Below are 19326 nucleotides of genomic sequence, written 5' to 3' on the forward strand. Positions count from 1 at the left end.
TTGTGCATATGACTTTTCTTAAATGCATATGACTCAGGGATGTCAGTTTCGAGTAAGGCTATGATTAAGATAATCAAGAGCATATCAAGATTAAGCTAATCAAGAGCATATTTTTAAATGAGCGGGTCGGGTGCATTATTTTTATATAAGGCCTAATATTTGAGGTCCGAGTTGCGGTCATTATGTACCCGCGCACCACTGCTACATACAGATCACTTCCGCGATTTAGAAAAGTACTAGACACGCCTCCGACTACAAGTTACGCCTCCGAATACAAGTTACGCCTCCTACTACAAGTTACGCCGTAAAAAACGCCGTAAAATGTAGAAAAACTGCGTATTTTACGCCGTCATGCACAAAAAAGCGTCGCTTTTTACGCCGCAATTAAGCCTTTCAAGAGCGCGCGTAAAAAACGCTGTTTTGAACATCAAACCGTGCGTAAAATACAGCGCTTTTGTGCACATCACAACGCCGTAAAATACAGCGTTTTCTCTAGTATGCTAATAATCTCCGCCCTTCTTTTCTCTCAGCCAATGCATTTGAAGTGTTTGCACCCAATCGCTGACCAAGACAAGCAGACCAAATCAGTTCAGCAGAGATCTGCTTTGAGGATTTCTCCTCTCATTTGGCATAAGTTGTAGCATCGCATAGATATATATATTAGTTAATTCAGTTACTATAGTGTGGTCACCGTGGCCCAATCGATAGAGACGCTTGAACTGTAGGCAGGAGGTTGGAGGATCGAATCCATTTATTTTCAGATTTCTGCTTTTGTCAGATGGTCACGCTTTTATGATCGCAATGCTGATGACATCTTCACGCACGGTGTTTGTTTACAGCCTGTAATAATATAATAATAGATGTAAGACACGTCTCTATTGGCCAGTCTCGATCGGAGTGACAGCTTGGCAACAACCACAGTTAGCAATGAGAGATCGTTGAACACTAGTAGCTACATGCACAACGTCATCTAGTCTAATAGGCAGCCTGGGCACGTAACGTACCTATGACTAGGTAATTGAGCTAAGCTAGCAGCTACAGGCTGACAAAATAATTGTGTTAGTATTTAATTTTTAATTTGCTTGTTTAGCTGTGTATGGCAGTTAAGAATGTTGGTGTAGGCCTATTACAAGTATACATGTGGGTAGGCTACTCCAACCTCGTTGCTGATCGATATGTAACCATTTATTAGGAATTATTGATAGCATTTTACATAGTTGGATGGAATCTGTTTCTTAAGCAATAACATTGATAATTATGAGCCTTTGATTGATATCCAGTCATTTTTTACGGAGACACATTCCTGTTCCCCACTTGTATTGGAGTGAACGGAGATATCTACTTCTGCGCCCCTTGAATCGAGGGACCCGTCCACAGCCCGCTTAAACAGCTCCAATACCAGGCTTAGAGTTTAGATTATCTGCCCGAGCCCGAACCCGACCCGCGGGCCAGGTCGGGCCGATATTTCCCACCACTATCCTCGGGCCACTATCCTTTTTATCATTGGTTTATTGGTCTAATCTGAGGCGAAATCTATGCCATTAACAGAAATATTATAGGCCTTTATTACACAGGTTTTCTCAATGCCGTGGAACGCTCCGTTGACTTGCATGGGTAGTAGTCCGGTGACTTGTCAACCCCAGCGTCTTCCGTTGCTAAGCGACGTCACCGTCTTTGCGGACAAATTATTTCTCTGCTGATTAACACTACGAAAGCTGGTAACGTTTTGGCAAGTAGCCGTGTAATAAGCGGGATCAATAGAACGTCGCCAGTAATTATCGAAAATAAGCCCCTTCAGGGCGAAGCAAGTAACCTTCGCTGCGCATCGGTGTACTGTTCGCCCTGTCGGGCTTATTTTCCCGATAAGTTCCACCGTGTCAGTAGACACGGTGCTTAACGTTGTTAGAGCAGTGCACGCGCGTTCATGTTAACAGGGGTTTTGGGAAAAACTGACATTTTTAACGAAGGTTCGAAAGAATGATGGGCTGATGGGCCTCTTAAGCCTATCAGTTACTTGGCTCCCCAGTTCATCAGTGTCTCTCTCTATGGCTCCCTCTCACTCCTTTCCACTGTGTATTTATATCGATTGAACAAGAGAGGATGTAACGATAACTCCACGAAAATAAAGGCTTGATGGCTATAATAATTTAAATATAATTAACTTATAAAGCGTGTTACAAGACACTGAGATGATCTGGCTGGCTGACTAAAAAGGCACTGACTTTGGAACTTATAACACAGGAGGTCTGGCTTGCCGACTAAAAAGCATTGCGATCATAAAAGTGTGACCATCTGACAAAAGCAGAAATCTGAAAATAAATGGATTCGATCCGACAACCTACTGCCTACCGATCAAGCATTGTCAAGTTATCTGGGTGATGTTTTCATTTGTGCTTGCCCAACTTGAAATGGCACTGTTAGAGTACGCAGGACAGCTCAAATCCTTCTCCTTCCTTTTATTGAACATGAATTATTTTAAACATGAACAACAAGCATTCCGTATTGCGATTCGGATTCGGATTCGGATTAGGATTAGGTTGAAAACCTATTGAGAAAGACAAATTAAATCAAGTTAGTTCTCAAATAAATCAAAATGCCTAATCAAACATTTAAATCAAATCCAAATATCTGTTAGATATCAAACAAATCCAAGTAATTCGGTTAGATATCATTAACAAATATATAATTACAATATCACTATGATATCTAATATCACTGTGTTGTAAAATAACAATGGTCTTCCACACAAACATTTTCACCATGTGCGCCTCCACCAAACGTGCCCAAGACGTCACTAACGACGTCTGCGCCATCCCATGCGCTGTCACATGGAAGACATGACAAACGGGAAAAAGTGCCAGAAACATACGCATTGTGCAAACTACACCTTAGTTCAAAATATAAATGACATACCAATGCGTGCTCTCGTGTCCTCCAATGCACAAACCCTTCTATGCCCGGCCGGAAATCGCGGACCTTTATAGCCTCACCCGTGCTCACTCACCGCACGTGCCGTAATCAGGCAAGTGCCACCCGGTGTGTTTACAAATCGAACACGTGTGATTTGCGCATTTCCCCTCCACCCCACTAGAGGTCGTCCTCAACGATGCGATGCTATTTATTTTAATCTAAATGCGATCTCCGTCTTTACACCTCCCACTTGACCTCCTGGTTGCTCAACCCAAGGAGGTCACACTATCTATTTCAGTCTTTCGTTGCTCTTCAACAGGAAGAAGGATGACCAGTCGTCTCACATCCCTGCAGAGAATGGACACAGGGATCCTCTTCAAGCGTCTCCTGGCTCCTTGTCTGCTCGTGTCTCCTGTGCTTGGCTTCATGACTGGAACAGGGTAGCTTGGAAAGGTCCTCATATTTACATCTCTGACGATTCCTCTTCGGTCAGCATTAACACTGACTACCCTGGCCAATTTATATTGACTCCTCAAGGCATTTTGGTCAGCCAGCCAGACCACATCTCCCACTGCAACGTTCCTCTCTCTTGTGTGCCACTTGCTCCTTATGAACAGGTTAGGACCAGCTAACTGGCACCACTTCTTCCAGAATTTGCTGACCTCTGCTTGTATGGTTTGGAGTCTCTTGTATGGGTAACCTTCAAACTTGAAATCTCCCGGGTCTCCTCTTGGGCTGGCTCGTCCCAGTATGAGGGAATTGGGACTGATGTATTCCACACAGTCCTCTCGGCTTTGAATCCTGGCATCTATCGGTCTTTCATTTGCCAGGTTGGCTGCCATGAAGAGGAATGTTTGGAATTCCCCCCATGTGAGAACTCCATCACCACCAATGTTGTTCAGGGCCCGCTTCACTATCTTGACAGCTGCCTCTGCTGCTCCATTTCTGTGGGGAGAGTCTGCAGGGTGAATCCTCCATGACCACTCTGTTCCATGATTGACAGCTTCCTCTTCAATCTGAGACCTGTTCAGTCTGCTCAGAAATCTGTGAAGCTCCTCCAGAGCAGGTCTGGCCCCTACAAAGTTTGTGCCAGGATCTGTCCAATTTCCTAGGGTGTCCCCTCAGTGCAGAGAATCTTTGGTAGGCCAGCAGAAATCCCTCAGAAGACTGGTCACTCACAACATCAGTGTGTATGGCTCTTGAAGCCATGCAGCAGAATACAACCCCCTAGACTTTGAGTTTGACCCTTTTCCTTACTTCATCTTTTACCTCATAAGGTCCGAACAGGTCCATGGTTGTAAACTCAAATGGCAATGCTGGGCCTGTTCGCTCTGGTGGCAAGTCACTCATGATCTGCTGGCACTGTTTTGCCCTGTTTTTCCTGCATACCACACAACTGTCTACTACTTGTTTTGCAATTCTTCGACCTTTGATTACCCAGGCTTTTTTCCTCATCCTGAGCAAGGTTCCTGCTATCCCCTCATGGTTTGCCTTGTGGGCTTCCTGTGCCAGCAATGTAGACACCCATGCCTCGTATGGTAAGACGGGCACTGCAGTTTTGTCTTCATCAAACATCTGAATCCTGCCTCCACAAACCAAGAGCTCAGAGTCCACATCTCTGTATACTGCCAGTCTGCTTAGGGTAGTGTCAGGAAAAGCTACACCTTCCTGAGCTTCACCAAAGAGATCCCTGAGGGCATCTTCACGCTCTCTCACTGTAAGCACAGTTTGCTTGGCCTTTTCCTTTAGTGATGACACTTTATGCTTAGCTTCTATAGTTCTTGACTGGCTTTTCATCTCTATCCACTTCTTGGCAGCTCGCCATATCCAGGCGATGATCCTGACCAGCTTGGACAAGGAGCTCACTTCCAGTAGGTTCTTTATTTTCCATCTCCTGGGTGGCCTTCCTGCCAGAAGAGCTGGATCAGCGGCCATACTTTTCTCTTCACTTTCATCCTTCAGGTCTTTTTGAGGGGCACTTGCTTGGCTTATTTTTGCTTGAGCCCTTGTCATTCCTGCTGAGAATGCCTTTCTCTGGAGTCTGTTGACACTCTCTCTAGCGTGCGCTGCAACCTCTCCTGCTGACTTTTTAGGCCACTCCTCCACTGGCCACTTTAGGAACTCTGGTCCATCCTGCCATGTGGAATCCTCCTTTAGATCTTCATGAGTGCCTCCTCTTGTAATGATGTCAGCAATGTTATACTCTCCAGGGATCCACCACCAGTCTTCAACTGGGCCAGCCATCTGGATTTCACCCACTCTGTTCGCAAAGAAAGTTTGGTACCCATAACTCTCTCTTTGAATGGCTCCTAGGACTGTTTGACTGTCCACCAGATGGAGCCATCGCTCTATTTCCAGGCATCCATGCTTCTCAACATACTTCCTGAGCCTGGCTGCAAAGACTGCGCCGCAGATTTCAGCCTTCACGGCCTCCCCTTTCTGATCCAGTGGAGTCAGCTTGGCTTTCGACTCTACAAACCGGATATCGACTCCTTCACTAGTGTTCCACCTTTCCAGTGAGCTGGTGTCAGGCTTCTTTGAAACTGAACTTGTCCAAGCTGCGCATACTCCTCAAACAGCTGAATGGCTCCTTCTCTGAGGCTCTCTGACAGTGGTTTATCCCAGGTCTCACGGGTCAACTTCCCTCCTCCTGCCTCCTGGAATGCTCTCCTAACAAGGATAGCGCCCTTCTGTTTCAGAGGTGATACCAAACCGATGGGGTCGTAGAGTCCAGCTACTTGGCTTAACAGGTCCCTTCTTGTCAGAGGGTTAGGCGTTCCAGGTTTCACCTCCATTCTGAGAAGATCCTTGCCTACTCTCATCTTCTTTTTCCTTTTGGAAAAGTTGATCGAGGTCATCATGTAGAGCTTGTCATCCTCCACCTTGTATCCAATGCCCAGGGCTTTGTTATCTTCATCCCTCATTTGGTTTGGGAGGATGAAGGTTTTCTTCTTCTCCATCCCTTCCACTCTTGATGTCAGGACCTTTGCTGCAGCCTCTGGCCTCCCACTTTGGCCTGACCGGACCCACGGTTTCAGAAAGAAGCCTCCGGCTCTCAGAATTTCTTCAACCCCTTCAGTGATCTTGTCTAGTTCCTCCAGGCTGTTATGGGAAGTTAGAATGTCATCCACATAACAGTCCTTTTCCAGGACTCTGCGCTCCTCTTCCATGTGAGCAAAGATGGCCAATCTTGCTGTCTCCCGCATAGCTACCTGTGCAATGCAACCGGCTGGTCTGTCTCCAATGTTCACCCTTGTGATGGCATATTGACCCATCTCCTCGTCTGGACTGTCCCTCCAAAGGAATCGGTGGAGATGCATCTCTCGCTCTTCTAGCCACACTGAATTATACATCTTCCTGATGTCTCCAAGTGCAGCATACACACCTCTTCTGAATCTCAGCAGCACAGCTCTGATCGGGTTTAGAACATCTGGCCCCTTTAGCAGAATATCATTCATGCTCACTCCCCTGCTCTTCTGGCTGCTGTTCCACACAAGCCGGAATGGAGTCGTCACTGAGTGAGGGTTTGGCGCCACCAAATGGCTTACATACCACACTGGTCCTGTCTACTTGCTGATGACATCATTAGTGAGTTTTACGGCTGCGCCCCTCTCAACCATCTCGTGGACCTGGGCTGTGTATGCTGATTTCCACTCTGGCTCCCTCCTTAGTTGTCTTTCTGTTCTCAAGAATGTAGCTTCAACTGCACCTTTGTTGTTGGGGAGCGAGGCAGGATCTTCTGTCCATGGATACTTTGCATCCCAATGCGGAGATGTTGTGTGAGAGTCTCCTTGGACATAGGTGAGTCCTTCTTTTATTATTTCAAGCTCCCTTTCTTCAGCCAGTGTCATTTCCTTTCCTCCTGGTTGGCAGTTTCCACAGCGACATCCTCCGCACTTTGGCTCACAGGCTGCTCCGATGCTGTCCCATCTCCACCACTCCAGGAACTCACGATTTGCAGCAGCTGTAACCGTTTCCTTGGCACTGTCCTTTCGCTGCATACGGGCTGCTTCAGTACTTGGGCTCCCAACTATGTCCTCATACTTGACTGCAGCAGTTCTCATGGAGCGAGCGAAGTGTGTTCTGGACTCATGTGCTGTCACCTCTAACTCCTCGAACAGGTCAGGGTGTGCTCCGCCCACTGTCATTCCCAATGGACTCTCCCACAAGACGAGGTCCCCAACAACTTTAACCCTTTGTGGAGCAAGTCTTCCCTCGCGATGGCTGATGAGCAGATCAATCTTTTCCGGCCTCCTTAATTCCTCCAGCTTCACTTCTGGGAAGAACTTCTGCAACTTTTCCGGCTTGACAACTTTGTGCACCTTGGCAATCTCATCCAGGCCGTAACAGATCAGTTCATGAGCCTTCTCCGCTCCTTTGGGGGTTTTCACTCTGACTCGAAGAAGATATCTTTCCGTGTTCACCTTGATGGTCATTCCGCCTACACCATGCACAACCAGGGTTACTTCTTCACTCCGCAGCCTCAGCCTGTGTGCAGCCTTATGGGTGATATAGTTTGTGTCTGAGGCAAGATCAACAAGAGCTCCAATCTTCTGCCCAGCATTAGCAGTTACCTCCATCAGCATCATAATGACAGGAAGCTCACACAGGCCACTTTTCTTCAATAGCTGGGACTGGTGGTTCTTCATGCCACCCTCTGTAGCTTTGTTTGTGAATGCCATTCTGCACCTTTCTGCTTGCACTGAGGACAGCTCAGCCAAGAATCCTTCCTGTTCGGCTGTCAGTTTGCTCTTTCCTCTGCTGTCTTTCCCACTTCTCTCCTCGTTTCCACTCTTGTATTCTCCATTGGGGCAAATAAAGTAATGGTGATCTGAGGAGTCTCCCTTCTTACAGTCTTTGTTCCTGCATAGGAAAGTGTCTCTGCAGTATCCATCATCTTCATGACATCCAAGACATTTTCTGCATGCTCCCAGCTTCTTTACAACAGCATTCTTCTCTTGTAGCTTCAGCCCTTTGAACTTTCTACAGAAGAAAATCTTGTCACTGTGCCTTCCATCACCGCAGACAACACACACATCTTCCAGCCCTCCTTTCTTTGTGGTTCTTGTAGAAGCATACTTTCTTTCATATTTCTTCTCACGTTCTGGTTTCTCCATCTTCTCCACAAACCTTAGCTGGTCAAGTCTCTCTAGGATCTCTTCTTGATTCTTTAGGAACTTCAGGAGCATGTCAAAGTGGTTGTCTGTGGTGACATTATTGCTAGAATTCACCATAAAGGCTAGCCAGTCTCTCTTCACAAAGTCGGGTAACTTGCTCTCAATGGATTTAATGACGAGCGGGTTCTTGATTGCGCCAGAGTTTCCCAGCTCTGTGAGGTCTGCTAGGGATTTTTCCACTGCTTGGATCAGGTCGATGACTCTCCTTGGCTGGCTTCCCCTTGCAGGGGTATTCGCTCCAACTCCTCCAGGATTTCTATGGCAATGGTTGATTTATTTCCATACCGGTTGTCCATGACTCTGAACATATCCTCTGCAGTGTTGTAGGTTGACAGCCGGATATCTTCCCAATCTTGTCATCCACACTGTCCAGGAGTTGAATTTTCTTGACTTCGGCTGAGCCAGACGGCTCTCCCTGTCTTTGAAGGCTCTCCCAGTCTTTCTTCCATCTGTGGTATTCTCTTTTGCAGCCTGAAAAGATGGGCAGTGTGGTTGGTTTTATTCTGACAATAGGTTTTGCTGGCGGGGGATGTGCTCTCACTGCTTCAGGTCCTGAGGCTCCTGCAGCCAGCGCATCCTCCGACATCCTCTGTGCAGTGACAAACTCAGCCTTCCTCAGTTCAAGGTTGCCGTTTAAAGCTTTCAGGTCCTTGACCCTGCCATCTAGCTCCTCTCTTTCAGCCTTTGGGATCCACCGCTCCCAGGTTGACATAACTCTGGCAGCCTCATTGATCCTTTTCTCCAGTAGAGTCAGGTGCATCTCATATGCATCCAGGTGAGTACTCTCCACAGGTAACTTCTCCGCCCGACCGCAGGCCTTCTCTCCTTCAGTGATTGCAGTTGTGATAGCGTATTGGCCATATCTGGACCACAGGTTTGTTTGGACAATTCTTCTCACCTCTCCAAACCTTGCTTCTGCCTCGTTAGCGGTTCTCTCAACGTCTAGCTCCTCCTTCTCTTCGAGAACCGCGTCTTCCTCTTCTGGCTCTTGAGACTCGGCCAAAAGCCCTGTCTTGTAATCATCATTCGCTTCAAGAACGATTTTCCGGCAGTATGAGAGCTCGGCGAACTCCTCCCTCAGCTCTGCTTCCACCATGCTGTCTGCCCCTTTGCTGAGGAAGTTGGCCTGTCTGCAGTGGCGTATCCAGGACATTTTTACTGGGGTGGCCAAGATGGGACACAAAGCTAGTCTGGGGTGGCCATGGCATAGCGAAGTTTAATACATACACGTACGCAGCCAACTGCGGTTCGAATCCCGGTCCTTTGCTGCATGTTGCATCCCCTCTCTCTCCCATGATTTCCTGTCTCATAACTGTCAAATAAAGGTGTCTATGCTGGTGAAATTACTTTTTTTTAAAGTCATTTTTTAAATTCCATTTCCACCTATCACAGTCCTCAAGTATATCTGGTTATTTTAACATGTCTATTTTTAATCAGTAATTATGTTCAGAATAGGGTACACATTTTCTAAGAGCCATTTCCTTATAGTGGATTAAAGTCCTCATCTCTTCACAAGTTAAATTAGAGTAGCAAAATTTAGAGTTAAATTAGAGTAGTAAAATATATAATAACATTAATCAGCTCATCATCTGTGTCACCTGTATTGTTACCTGTGTTTGCTTTACTAATTGAGGCGCCATCTTGTGGTTACATAAAACACAGCAATCCAGGCAACAGAACAAACCAAAATGCTTTAAGATAGACCTTATTAAAAAGTGTATCTGTAAGCAAAGGATAAATTAAGCTTGTAAGGAAAAAAACAGAAATATTTGTTGTTCTTTACATGCTTAGTTTATGTTATTATTTAGCTTAGATCTAATTTGTTGGAGATACTGGAATTCGATTTTTTTGGTTTGTTCTTTGCTTTGGTGTGTTTTTATTTAACCACAAGATGGCACCTAAATTAGTAAAGCAAACATAGGTAACAATACAGGTGACACAGAGGATGGCCTGATGACTGAATAATGTTATTCTATAATCTATAGGATGCCTTGTGATGTATGAAAATGTGCAAAAAGTGGGTTTTCAACCCAGACAGTATTCATGTCCAGGGCCCTGATGAAGGTATAAACGTTGGCTTTGATTCAACATAAATTATGAAGTTTATTTAAATCAAACAGTTAAGCCTTAGAATCACAAATTAACTTGATAAATATACAAACAATTGTAACATAAACCAAACAAATCTTAACTCCAAAGTATACTATAAAGTAATGTTATGTAAACCTTCAAACTCTCATGAACAATAGAGGATTCTAATAATAGTAACAAAGTGCAATAGAGGTAGCTAGTTCTTGCTTTTGCTCATTCTCCTGCTACAAAATGCTTTCACATAGGCCATAAGACCACAAGACAAGACTTAAAGTCCAATGCAATGCCACCAGACCAAATATAACTTGGAACCCCTTAAATAACAGCTTTGACTCCATTAAAATGTCAAAAAGGAAGGAGGTGTCAACAATGTGCCTAATTATGTCTATTTATAGGATCTACAAAGGTTTATTTTTACATAACTACCACTCTTACAACTCACTTTTAATAACACAATTAACACATATTGCATCTCAAGCATTTGTGGCATTTGAATGCAACAAATAAGACACAGCTTGTTCTTGTGTTATAGCTACTTAAATCTAGACTGTCACACTATGTTTCACACACTGGTTGGCCAAAAATATAACATTAGCTCTATTGAACACACACATCTGCAAAAAACACCATCAGTCTTCAGTCCAGAAAACATCTTTTCATATTTCATGGCGGTATCCAAAACACTAACGTTACATGCTTAACTTGGTTTGCAGGCTGCTAAGCTAGTGCAGTGTAGTTCGTCTTTTAGCTGCTACTTAGTGCTGGATAAAGTTTTCCTACACATTCAGAGGGAACTACGATATAACTAAACATTAAATTACCATACCTCTCAACGACAGATTTCAGCGTCTTTATCGTTTTTATATTGTTCACGTTGTCACTGTGACCGTTGTCGTCCTCCTGTTTTACGGACCAGCAGCATGTGCAGCGCGCTCATCTCATGATGAGCTAAATGTCTGCCGAGCAGAAATCAGCTCTCACAGCCTCAGTACGACCATTACTGTGTTAGTTAAAAATGTAAAACTGACCCTAAATCAGTTGATCAGCTGTCATCATTGATTGACAGTATTTCTCTTATTTCTTGTGTTGACGAACTTGACCAACTACCTATCAGATCTGGGGTGGCCACAGGGGTGGCCAATGAGCTTTCAGGGGTGGCCCTGGCCACCCCAGGCCACCCCCTAGAATCGCCACTGCCTGTCTGGTGAAGGTGCTTTTCGCAGCGGTTCTCTCCTTCTTGAGCTGCTTCACCGTCTTCCCCACGACATCTTCCGCCATCTTGACCTCACGGACCAGCACAGCTCTCTTCTCCTGCGTAAACAGCTTTTCCTGGACTTCCAAGGCCTTTTATCCTCTTCTCCAAGCTGCTCCGCTGGTTTTCAACTGTCAAGTTATCTGGGTGATGTTTTCATTTGTGCTTGCCCAACTTGAAATGGCACTGTTAGACAGAGTACGCAGGACAGCTCAAATCCTTCTCCTTCCTTTTATTGAACATGAATTATTTTAAACATGAACAACAAGCATTCCGTATTGCGATTCGGATTAGGATTAGGATTAGGTTGAAAACCTATTGAGAAAGACAAATTAAATCAAGTTAGTTCTCAAATAAATCAAAATGCCTAATCAAACATTTAAATCAAATCCAAATATCTGTTAGATATCAAACAAATCCAAGTAATTCGGTTAGATATCATAAACAAATATATAATTACAATATCACTATGATATCTAATATCACTGTGTTGTAAAATAACAATGGTCTTCCACACAAACATTTTCACCATGTGCGCCTCCACCAAACGTGCCCAAGACGTCACTAACGACGTCTGCGCCGTCCCATGCGCTGTCACATGGAAGACATGACAAACGGGAAAAAGTGCCAGAAACATACGCATTGTGCAAACTACACCTTAGTTCAAAATATAAATTACATACCAATGAGTGCTCTCGTGTCCTCCAATGCACAAACCCTTCTATGCCCGGCCGGAAATCGCGGACCTTTATAGCCTCACCCGTGCTCACTCACCTCACGTGCCATAATCAGGCAAGTGCCACCCGGTGTGTTTACAAATCGAACACGTGTGATTTGCGCATTTCCCCTCCACGCCACTAGAGGTCGTCCTCAACGATGCGATGCTATTTCTTTTAATCTAAATGCGATCTCTGTCTTTACAAGCATCTCTATCAATTGGGCCACGGGGACCACACTGTTGCGCCTGCATTTACTAATATATATCTATATGACGCTACAACTAACGCCAAATGAGAGGAGAAATCCTCAAAGCAGATCTGTGCTGAACTGATTTGGTCTGCTTGTCTTGGTCAGCTATTGGGCGCAAACACTTCAAATGCATTGGCTGAGAGAAAAGAAGGGCGGAGATTATTAGCATACTAGAGAAACGCCGTATTTTACGGCGTTGTGATGTGCACAAAAGCGCCGTATTTTACGCGCGGTTTGATGTTCAAAACGGCGCTTTTTACGCTCGCTCTTGAAAGGCTTAATTGCGGCGTAAAAATCTGCGCTTTTTTGCGCATGACGGCGTAAAATACGGCGTTTTTCTACATTTTAGGGCGTTTTTTACGGCGCAGAGAAAGGTGATACACGTCTAAATTATGCCGTTTTCTGGCGGGGATGGCTTGCCATACGGTATGATGTTCAAAACTGCGCTTTTTACGCTCGCTCTTGAAAGGCTTAATTGCGGCGTAAAAAGCGGCGCTTTTTTGCGCATGACGGCGTAAAATACGCAGTTTTTCTACATTTTACGGTGTTTTTTACGGCGTAATGAAGGTGATACGCGTCTAAATGATGCCGTTTTCTGGTGGGGATGGCTTGCCATAACCTACGACGCGACCAATGCGACCTACGTCGCGACGCACGTCGTTGGCCACTCAGAGAGCTCGACCCTACTGATCTGAAGGCGATGTTGTGTGCCTTCAACAGGACTCAGACTTCCCTGTTCATCCATGGTGTCTGATTAGGGAATGTAGTGATCATTTTCAGTGTGGTGACACTGTAATCTCTTCCCTTTCCACGTCCAGTACCACTTCCTCGTAAAAAAAAAGGGGAAGTTTGATAAATACAATCGGGGTTCTGGTTATAAACATGGCAATATGACCATGTCCTATGAATATACATGTTTATGCTTCTTTAAGAACACAGTCCAAAATTATTGAAATGTAATTTCCGGTGCAATTTTTGAACTTCAGTCCTCCCTTTACTAAGATCGCCACAACTAGCTTCATGTAACCCAACTGGTAGTGACCAAAGGCCATGGCAAACTTTGAAAATGGGCAAAAAACATCCTTCTATGGGATATTATGCAATAGAGGTCTAAGGGCTGGCCATCTTAATTAATAGTTAATACAAAATGCACCTTCTCCGATAAACACACACCGCCCTGTTCAGAGACTGCTGGGGGAATTGGATGGGTTTGATATCAGGCCAATATTTCCTACAACCGTCCTTTAAAACAATTTATCACAAATTATTTTTAACACGTTACATCTGGAAGTACAACACCCCAAAATATAAGCAGCAGGGCGGATGCGTCGCTGATTCATTTCATTCCGTAAGATCACTGACTGTATCATCCTCTGACTGTCTCTCTCTCTTTCTCCCTCTTTCTTTCGCTCGCTCTCTGTCTGTTTGTCTCTCTCAATTACTGACTATCTCTCTTTGTCTCTCTCCCCATTAGTCTCTCTCTGTCTGTCTCCCTCCCTCCCAAGCTGGCTCTATCTGTGTCTCTCTAACACACACGCTCTCTCTCCGTCTCTCTCTCACACACACACACACACACACACACACACACACACACACACACACACACACACACACACACACACACACACACACACACACACACACACACACACACACACACACACACACACACACACACACAGTTTGGAGCAGTGCAGCACTCATGTTACTGCCCCCTTTTAATAGAGCAGAGGGAAGGGGCTTCGGGTGTGGGCGGAGGATAAATGACGGCAGGCAGTGAAGGCAGGCAGCAGAAGGAGTAACAGCTTTAGCTATGAGGCTGCTATTGAAAGTTGTTGAGAGTTGCGGTGACGTGAAGTAGTGTGCGCCGTGTCGAGAATGAACGAGCAAGGGGAGAGGTGAATGTAGGCAGGGGAGCTGGAAGACCCAACAGCAGATCATGTGGGTTACAGAAAGCATTTAACGGAAACTACAATCGCGACTGCTGATCATTCCTGCGCTCAAACAGAACCCACGGTTAACGGGCATAAAGAGTGAAAGAGAGAGAGAGAGAGAGAGAGAGAGAGAGAGAGAGAGAGAGAGAGAGAGAGAGAGAGAGAGAGAGAGAGAGAGAGAGAGAGAGAGAGAGAGAGGACAGCCTGTTGAAGGGCACAGGAGAGTTTTACTCTACCGAATAACAGTTGAAGAACGAAAACAAGAAGCGACAGGAAGAGAGCGACACACAAGAAAACGAAAAAGGAGCAACAAACACACAGCAAAGACTACTTCCGAGAAGGAAACGAGTTCAAGAGAGAGCTTACACACTTAAGCCGTGGTGGAGGACAAGCCTGGGGAACCAAGAGGCGGAGGAGGTGGTGTTGGGTGGAAGAGGTAGTGGAGGAGAAGTCACAAAGCGAACTTTAAAGAAAAAAAAGAGTGCAAGTTGGTTCTAGATAACGCAACGGTATTGTAAAATAACGCTGAGCGGAGGCAGAGAGAGGAAGTCTTTAGGGTCATCGAGTCTCAGGAGGGGGAAGGAATGCTGCTGAAGATGCTGATGCCGTTCTCCTTGAGGACTCTGTTCTCCTTGATGATCACCCTTCTCATCTTTGGAACCGTGTTTACTACCCTCGTCTCGTACGTTTTCAGAAACAGGTGACACACACACACACACACACACACACACACACACACACACACACACACACACACACACACACACACACACACACACACACACACACACACACACACACACACGCACTATAAAACCGGAGGGTAACCGTTTTATGACATTGATTGCAGTATACACTTGTGGAAGTCACAAGCATGTTTTTTTTTTAAGATTATGGGCCAATCTATTTTTATTTGAGCACAAACCGCTCAAGTTAAAAGGTTATCTTGCCCCCTGATCTGAACTTTAGAAGAAACTTAGTTCAGGTAATGTATGCGTGTGTGTGTGTGTGTGTGTGTGTGTGTGTGTGTGTGTGTGTGTGTGTGTGTGTGTGTGTGTGTGTGTGTGTGTGTGTGTGTGTGTGTGTGTGTGTGTGTGTGTTCCAACCTAGTGCTATATCAAGCTCTGCAAATCAAAGCTTTTCCTTATGATGACTTTTTCACTCCATAGCGATGGAAAACATGTGAGTCCTTTACGTACCCCTCCGAAAATCCCGCTCTCCACTCCACCATGTGACCGGTGCAGGTAAGAGCCAACCTCTCATAACAGCCTCATTCGGAGCCATCAGGGCCCCTTACGTCTCTCCGCCAGATAGAAGTGTTGCATTTCACAGACTTGTGATTGAAAGGCAAGATGTATACCAAAACAATCAGGGAAGAGATTTCCTCATGTGTCAGTAAATTAGCTTTCAGCGGTCTAACAAACTAAATGGGCTCATACAGAGCCTAGCCAACCCAAAACGAATATTCTCACATCTCGCAATAACTCACTTATAGCTGATGGATGGCTACGCTATTTCTAACTAATTATACTCAAATAACCTCTTACGTGTAAGCTACGGCATATGTTTTGAAATGTATGGGAGTTCACAGTTAGTCCCATTGGATTCTGGATACAATTATAAATTTGTCAACCGTGCCAAATATGAGTCAATATAATTTTGGTGTCATGGATAGAGCATGTATTTAATGTGTTCATGCCTACTTCTCGTTTGGCTGAAGTCTTTATTAAATGTGTATTTTATTGTCGTTTATGCAGATATTTGCTGTGTTTTGTTCACAGGGGATCACTTATCGAGAATGTGATGACACGATATTCTCAGACATGGAAAAAGCAGCAAGAAAACTCTACAAAGTTCAGGTACTAAAAACAATTGTGGTTTTGTGGGTTTATGTTTGTGTACTGAAAGTAACATTTAAAAAAAGGCATAATTGTGTGTTTTATGTTTGTGTAACGCAAAATACATTCACCGCCAACTTTTCTAGGAACTTTTTCTGTGTTCTATAAATATTAAAAGGAACAACCTTCTTTGCATTATATCATTAATCGGATGTCCATAACGTGTTAAGAATAGGTGGACAAAATCAGTGACTTGACTTTGGCACAATCATTTTCGATGGGATGGTACTTCATTCGTGACAGACCGACTCCTATGCGTTATGTGCCGGTGTTACCGGTCCCAAGTGGCCAGGACGGGGGTAACAAATAGAGTGTTGAGACCGGACTCCCTGAAAAGCAGGTATACATGTTAGGGCTGGGCGATATGGCCTAAAATAAAAATCCCAGATTTTTTCATAAAAAATCAGATTTCCGATTTAAATCGATTTACATAAAAAAGCATTATGGCAGGCCCTGCCATTGTAAACAGTGTAACCTAACATAAAATGTAAAATATATAAAATATAAAATAAAATATTTCTGTAAACATAAAATATTTCTAATGATAAGAGGACTTCTGATAAAGTGCCAACATAACATTCAAACTTTCAACACTGGTCATAAATATACAGTGTTTTGCAAACGGTAATAATTACCTTAAGAAAGGGAATAGTAACGGGAGAAGAATGAGGAAAAACACACACGCACGCAGCTCTTTCCTTCACTCGTCTGTATTGAATGAGGAAGAGGAGTGCGATCCCCCTACTGGAGCACCGAGGCATTACCAAAAGATCGACGAATTACCAACAGATCGACGAATTATTAAACCACACAGATATATTTCAAATGAATTATGTTTACCTCAAAATAGATTATACATGTATGAATAAATTGTGGTATACAACTTGTCAAACTCGCCGCCATATTTGTGTATCACTTTGGTAAATGCGCGCTCTGTGCGGGGGGAGGGCTGAGCCCATTCCAAACTACGGGAGCTGAGAGGGAAGCGTTTGCGGATGTTGAAGAGAAAACCGATTTTCATTTGAACAAGTCGACGTGAGATACACACTTGAATTAATCGATAAAATCGGTTTATCGCCCAGCCCTAATACATGTGTTACAAGGACTGAAGCGGCACTGCTCTTGTTTGGTCTTCGAAATCCGTCTCTTTATTTCACAATTATCATGAGTAACACATAAATAAATAAAATAATAAATAAATAAATATAAACTCTTCCCTCGTTAAAGTGCCTGTTAAATTGTATATTATTCCTTTGTAAGTTCTCTGCAAATAAAACATAAAAAGTGCAATAAAAAGTGAGGCTCACATGTACCGTTTCTCTCCACTCTTAGTTCACCTTAAAATCAATACAGAACTCCTTTTTATCAAAATCCACATTAAAGTTAAAGTTCCTGTTTCAGCTTATTCGCTGGTTGTTTTGAGCTATCTCACAGTGCAATTAAATACTGTTCTGTTCCTATAATAGAAATAACATATTTTGGCTTTAAACCACAATAAACCATAACAAGACAATAAACAGCACCTAGGGAATTAACATTACACCACAGTCGGAACTACAATGGATTTGCCTGCCTAACAGACCGACTAAACATTTAATTATAAAACATCATATCAACACTTTTCTTATAGCCTACTCTAAAATATCCTATCATTAGGTCATCTAACTCTTAATCACATTAAATACATTCTTAAACATGTACGTTAGGTGTTCAGGGCCAAAGTAAACTTAAACATACTCTACAGCGTGTGTGTTTCCACAATAATATACTATGCGAACGGGCCAACTGCCATTTTACGCTAATGTCGTTTGGCGCGAAACCAACAAAGGAGTTTTCAAAAGTTAATAACTCGATATTACAGACATCAAACTCGACACAAAGTTTATCGACTGTTCTAAAATGTTCAGATTCATGAAAATCGTTTTGAAAAATTTGTGTGAGTTTCACGGAGTACAAACCTGAAAAGCAGGTATACATGTGTTACAAGGACTGAAGCGGCACTGCTCTTGTTTGGTCTTTGAAATCCGTCTGGAGAGGAAGCGGAAATGCCCCCCAACCATAGGAGTATGGGCTGCAGCGCAAACATTTTGGTACCGCCCTTCCGTTTCCAAGTATACCGTAATAATAAGTTATAAAAAAAATGCTCAATGTAAATAAAACTAATGTAAATTAATGACCAACGGTTATACATATACATTCACGAAAAAAAGAATACATATTGAAATCGTGGTCTGGTTTTGAGTGTACCACACCAGCATTGAGGACGGACCCTAAAACAGGACCCACTGCTCACGGGCAGAAAGAGAGCGTTTCTTAGCATTATATCATCCGTCTGATGTCCATAATGTGTCAACATTAGGTGGACATAATCAGTGACTCATCTTTGGAATTAATTAGTTTTATGGCAGAGAAATGGCAAGAAATATATGCATGTATTTTACTGTGTGTCAAGTTTGTTAACAGTCTGATCGGATAGGCCTTTGCCCGAGTCAGACCTACTCCTATGCATCCTGGCTTGATTTTGTCCATTTTGTATAAGACCGGAAATACGAGATATGAATTCCAAACAACTTTTCCAAAATAAAGATAAATGTACAAAGTGAATGTAGTGGCTAAAGCTCCCTTGTTGTGATCAGTAAATATCTCTAAACATACTCAGTCACTTAACCACTCTCTGACAGAAAGAACGAGGTCTACGCATGTTTACTGTGTTGAAACGACAGTAGAAAAATGGAGGCAGAGGTAAGTGAGGACGCCGTAGCCCTACTCGCTAGGGTCGGAGAAATTATGCAGTTGTGCTGACTTTACTGGACCAAATCCCTCTGGCTTGATGCACCTCCTGACAGAAAAGCTAGCGAACTGGCTCAGATCAGAAAGCCAGGCGAACCATCTGTTTGCCACATCTTCTGGAATCTCTTCATCCCAGGTAAGTTTCATTCCACAGAGACTCTGGACGATGGTCTTCGCGAGAAGAATGAACGGAGACAGGAATCCAAGGGGGTCATATACTGAGCTTACGACCGAGAGGATACCTCGTCTGGTGATGGGCATGCTTTTCATGTGAATATGGAACTTGAAGGAATCTGATTCTAACC

General features: G+C 43.9%; 1 protein-coding gene and 2 long non-coding RNA genes across 4 annotated transcripts in view; 2 read left to right on the forward strand and 1 right to left on the reverse strand.

Moving 5' to 3' along the window:
• Window positions 1-1368: 1368 nt before the first annotated feature.
• The window catches only part of LOC132473226 (uncharacterized), a 110583-nt gene continuing 92625 nt past the window's right edge, over window positions 1369-19326 (forward strand). The window contains exon 1 of the long non-coding RNA XR_009529287.1: window positions 1369-1409. This is a non-coding gene — a long non-coding RNA (uncharacterized LOC132473226). The remainder of the gene's footprint in view (window positions 1410-19326) is intronic.
• st8sia6 (ST8 alpha-N-acetyl-neuraminide alpha-2,8-sialyltransferase 6) overlaps window positions 14140-19326 on the forward strand; it is a 35079-nt gene continuing 29892 nt past the window's right edge. The window contains exons 1-3 of one of the 2 annotated variants that reach the window (XM_060073063.1): window positions 14140-15015; window positions 15503-15577; window positions 16115-16192. In XM_060073063.1, coding sequence (XP_059929046.1) covers window positions 14918-15015; window positions 15503-15577; window positions 16115-16192 — 251 coding nt within the window. In that variant the 5' untranslated portion in view covers window positions 14140-14917. Of the gene's footprint in view, window positions 15034-15502; window positions 15578-16114; window positions 16193-19326 lie in introns of both variants that reach the window. The other variant, XM_060073055.1, reaches the window with a different exon arrangement.
• On the reverse strand, window positions 16398-18130 carry LOC132473311 (uncharacterized). Its single transcript, XR_009529317.1, has 2 exons — window positions 17332-18130; window positions 16398-16586 (listed from the first exon to the last, which is right to left on the reverse strand). It is a non-coding gene; the product is annotated as an uncharacterized LOC132473311 (long non-coding RNA).

The sequence above is a fragment of the Gadus macrocephalus genome, chromosome 2, assembly GCF_031168955.1.
Source record: "Gadus macrocephalus chromosome 2, ASM3116895v1".
Lineage (NCBI taxonomy): Eukaryota > Metazoa > Chordata > Actinopteri > Gadiformes > Gadidae > Gadus > Gadus macrocephalus.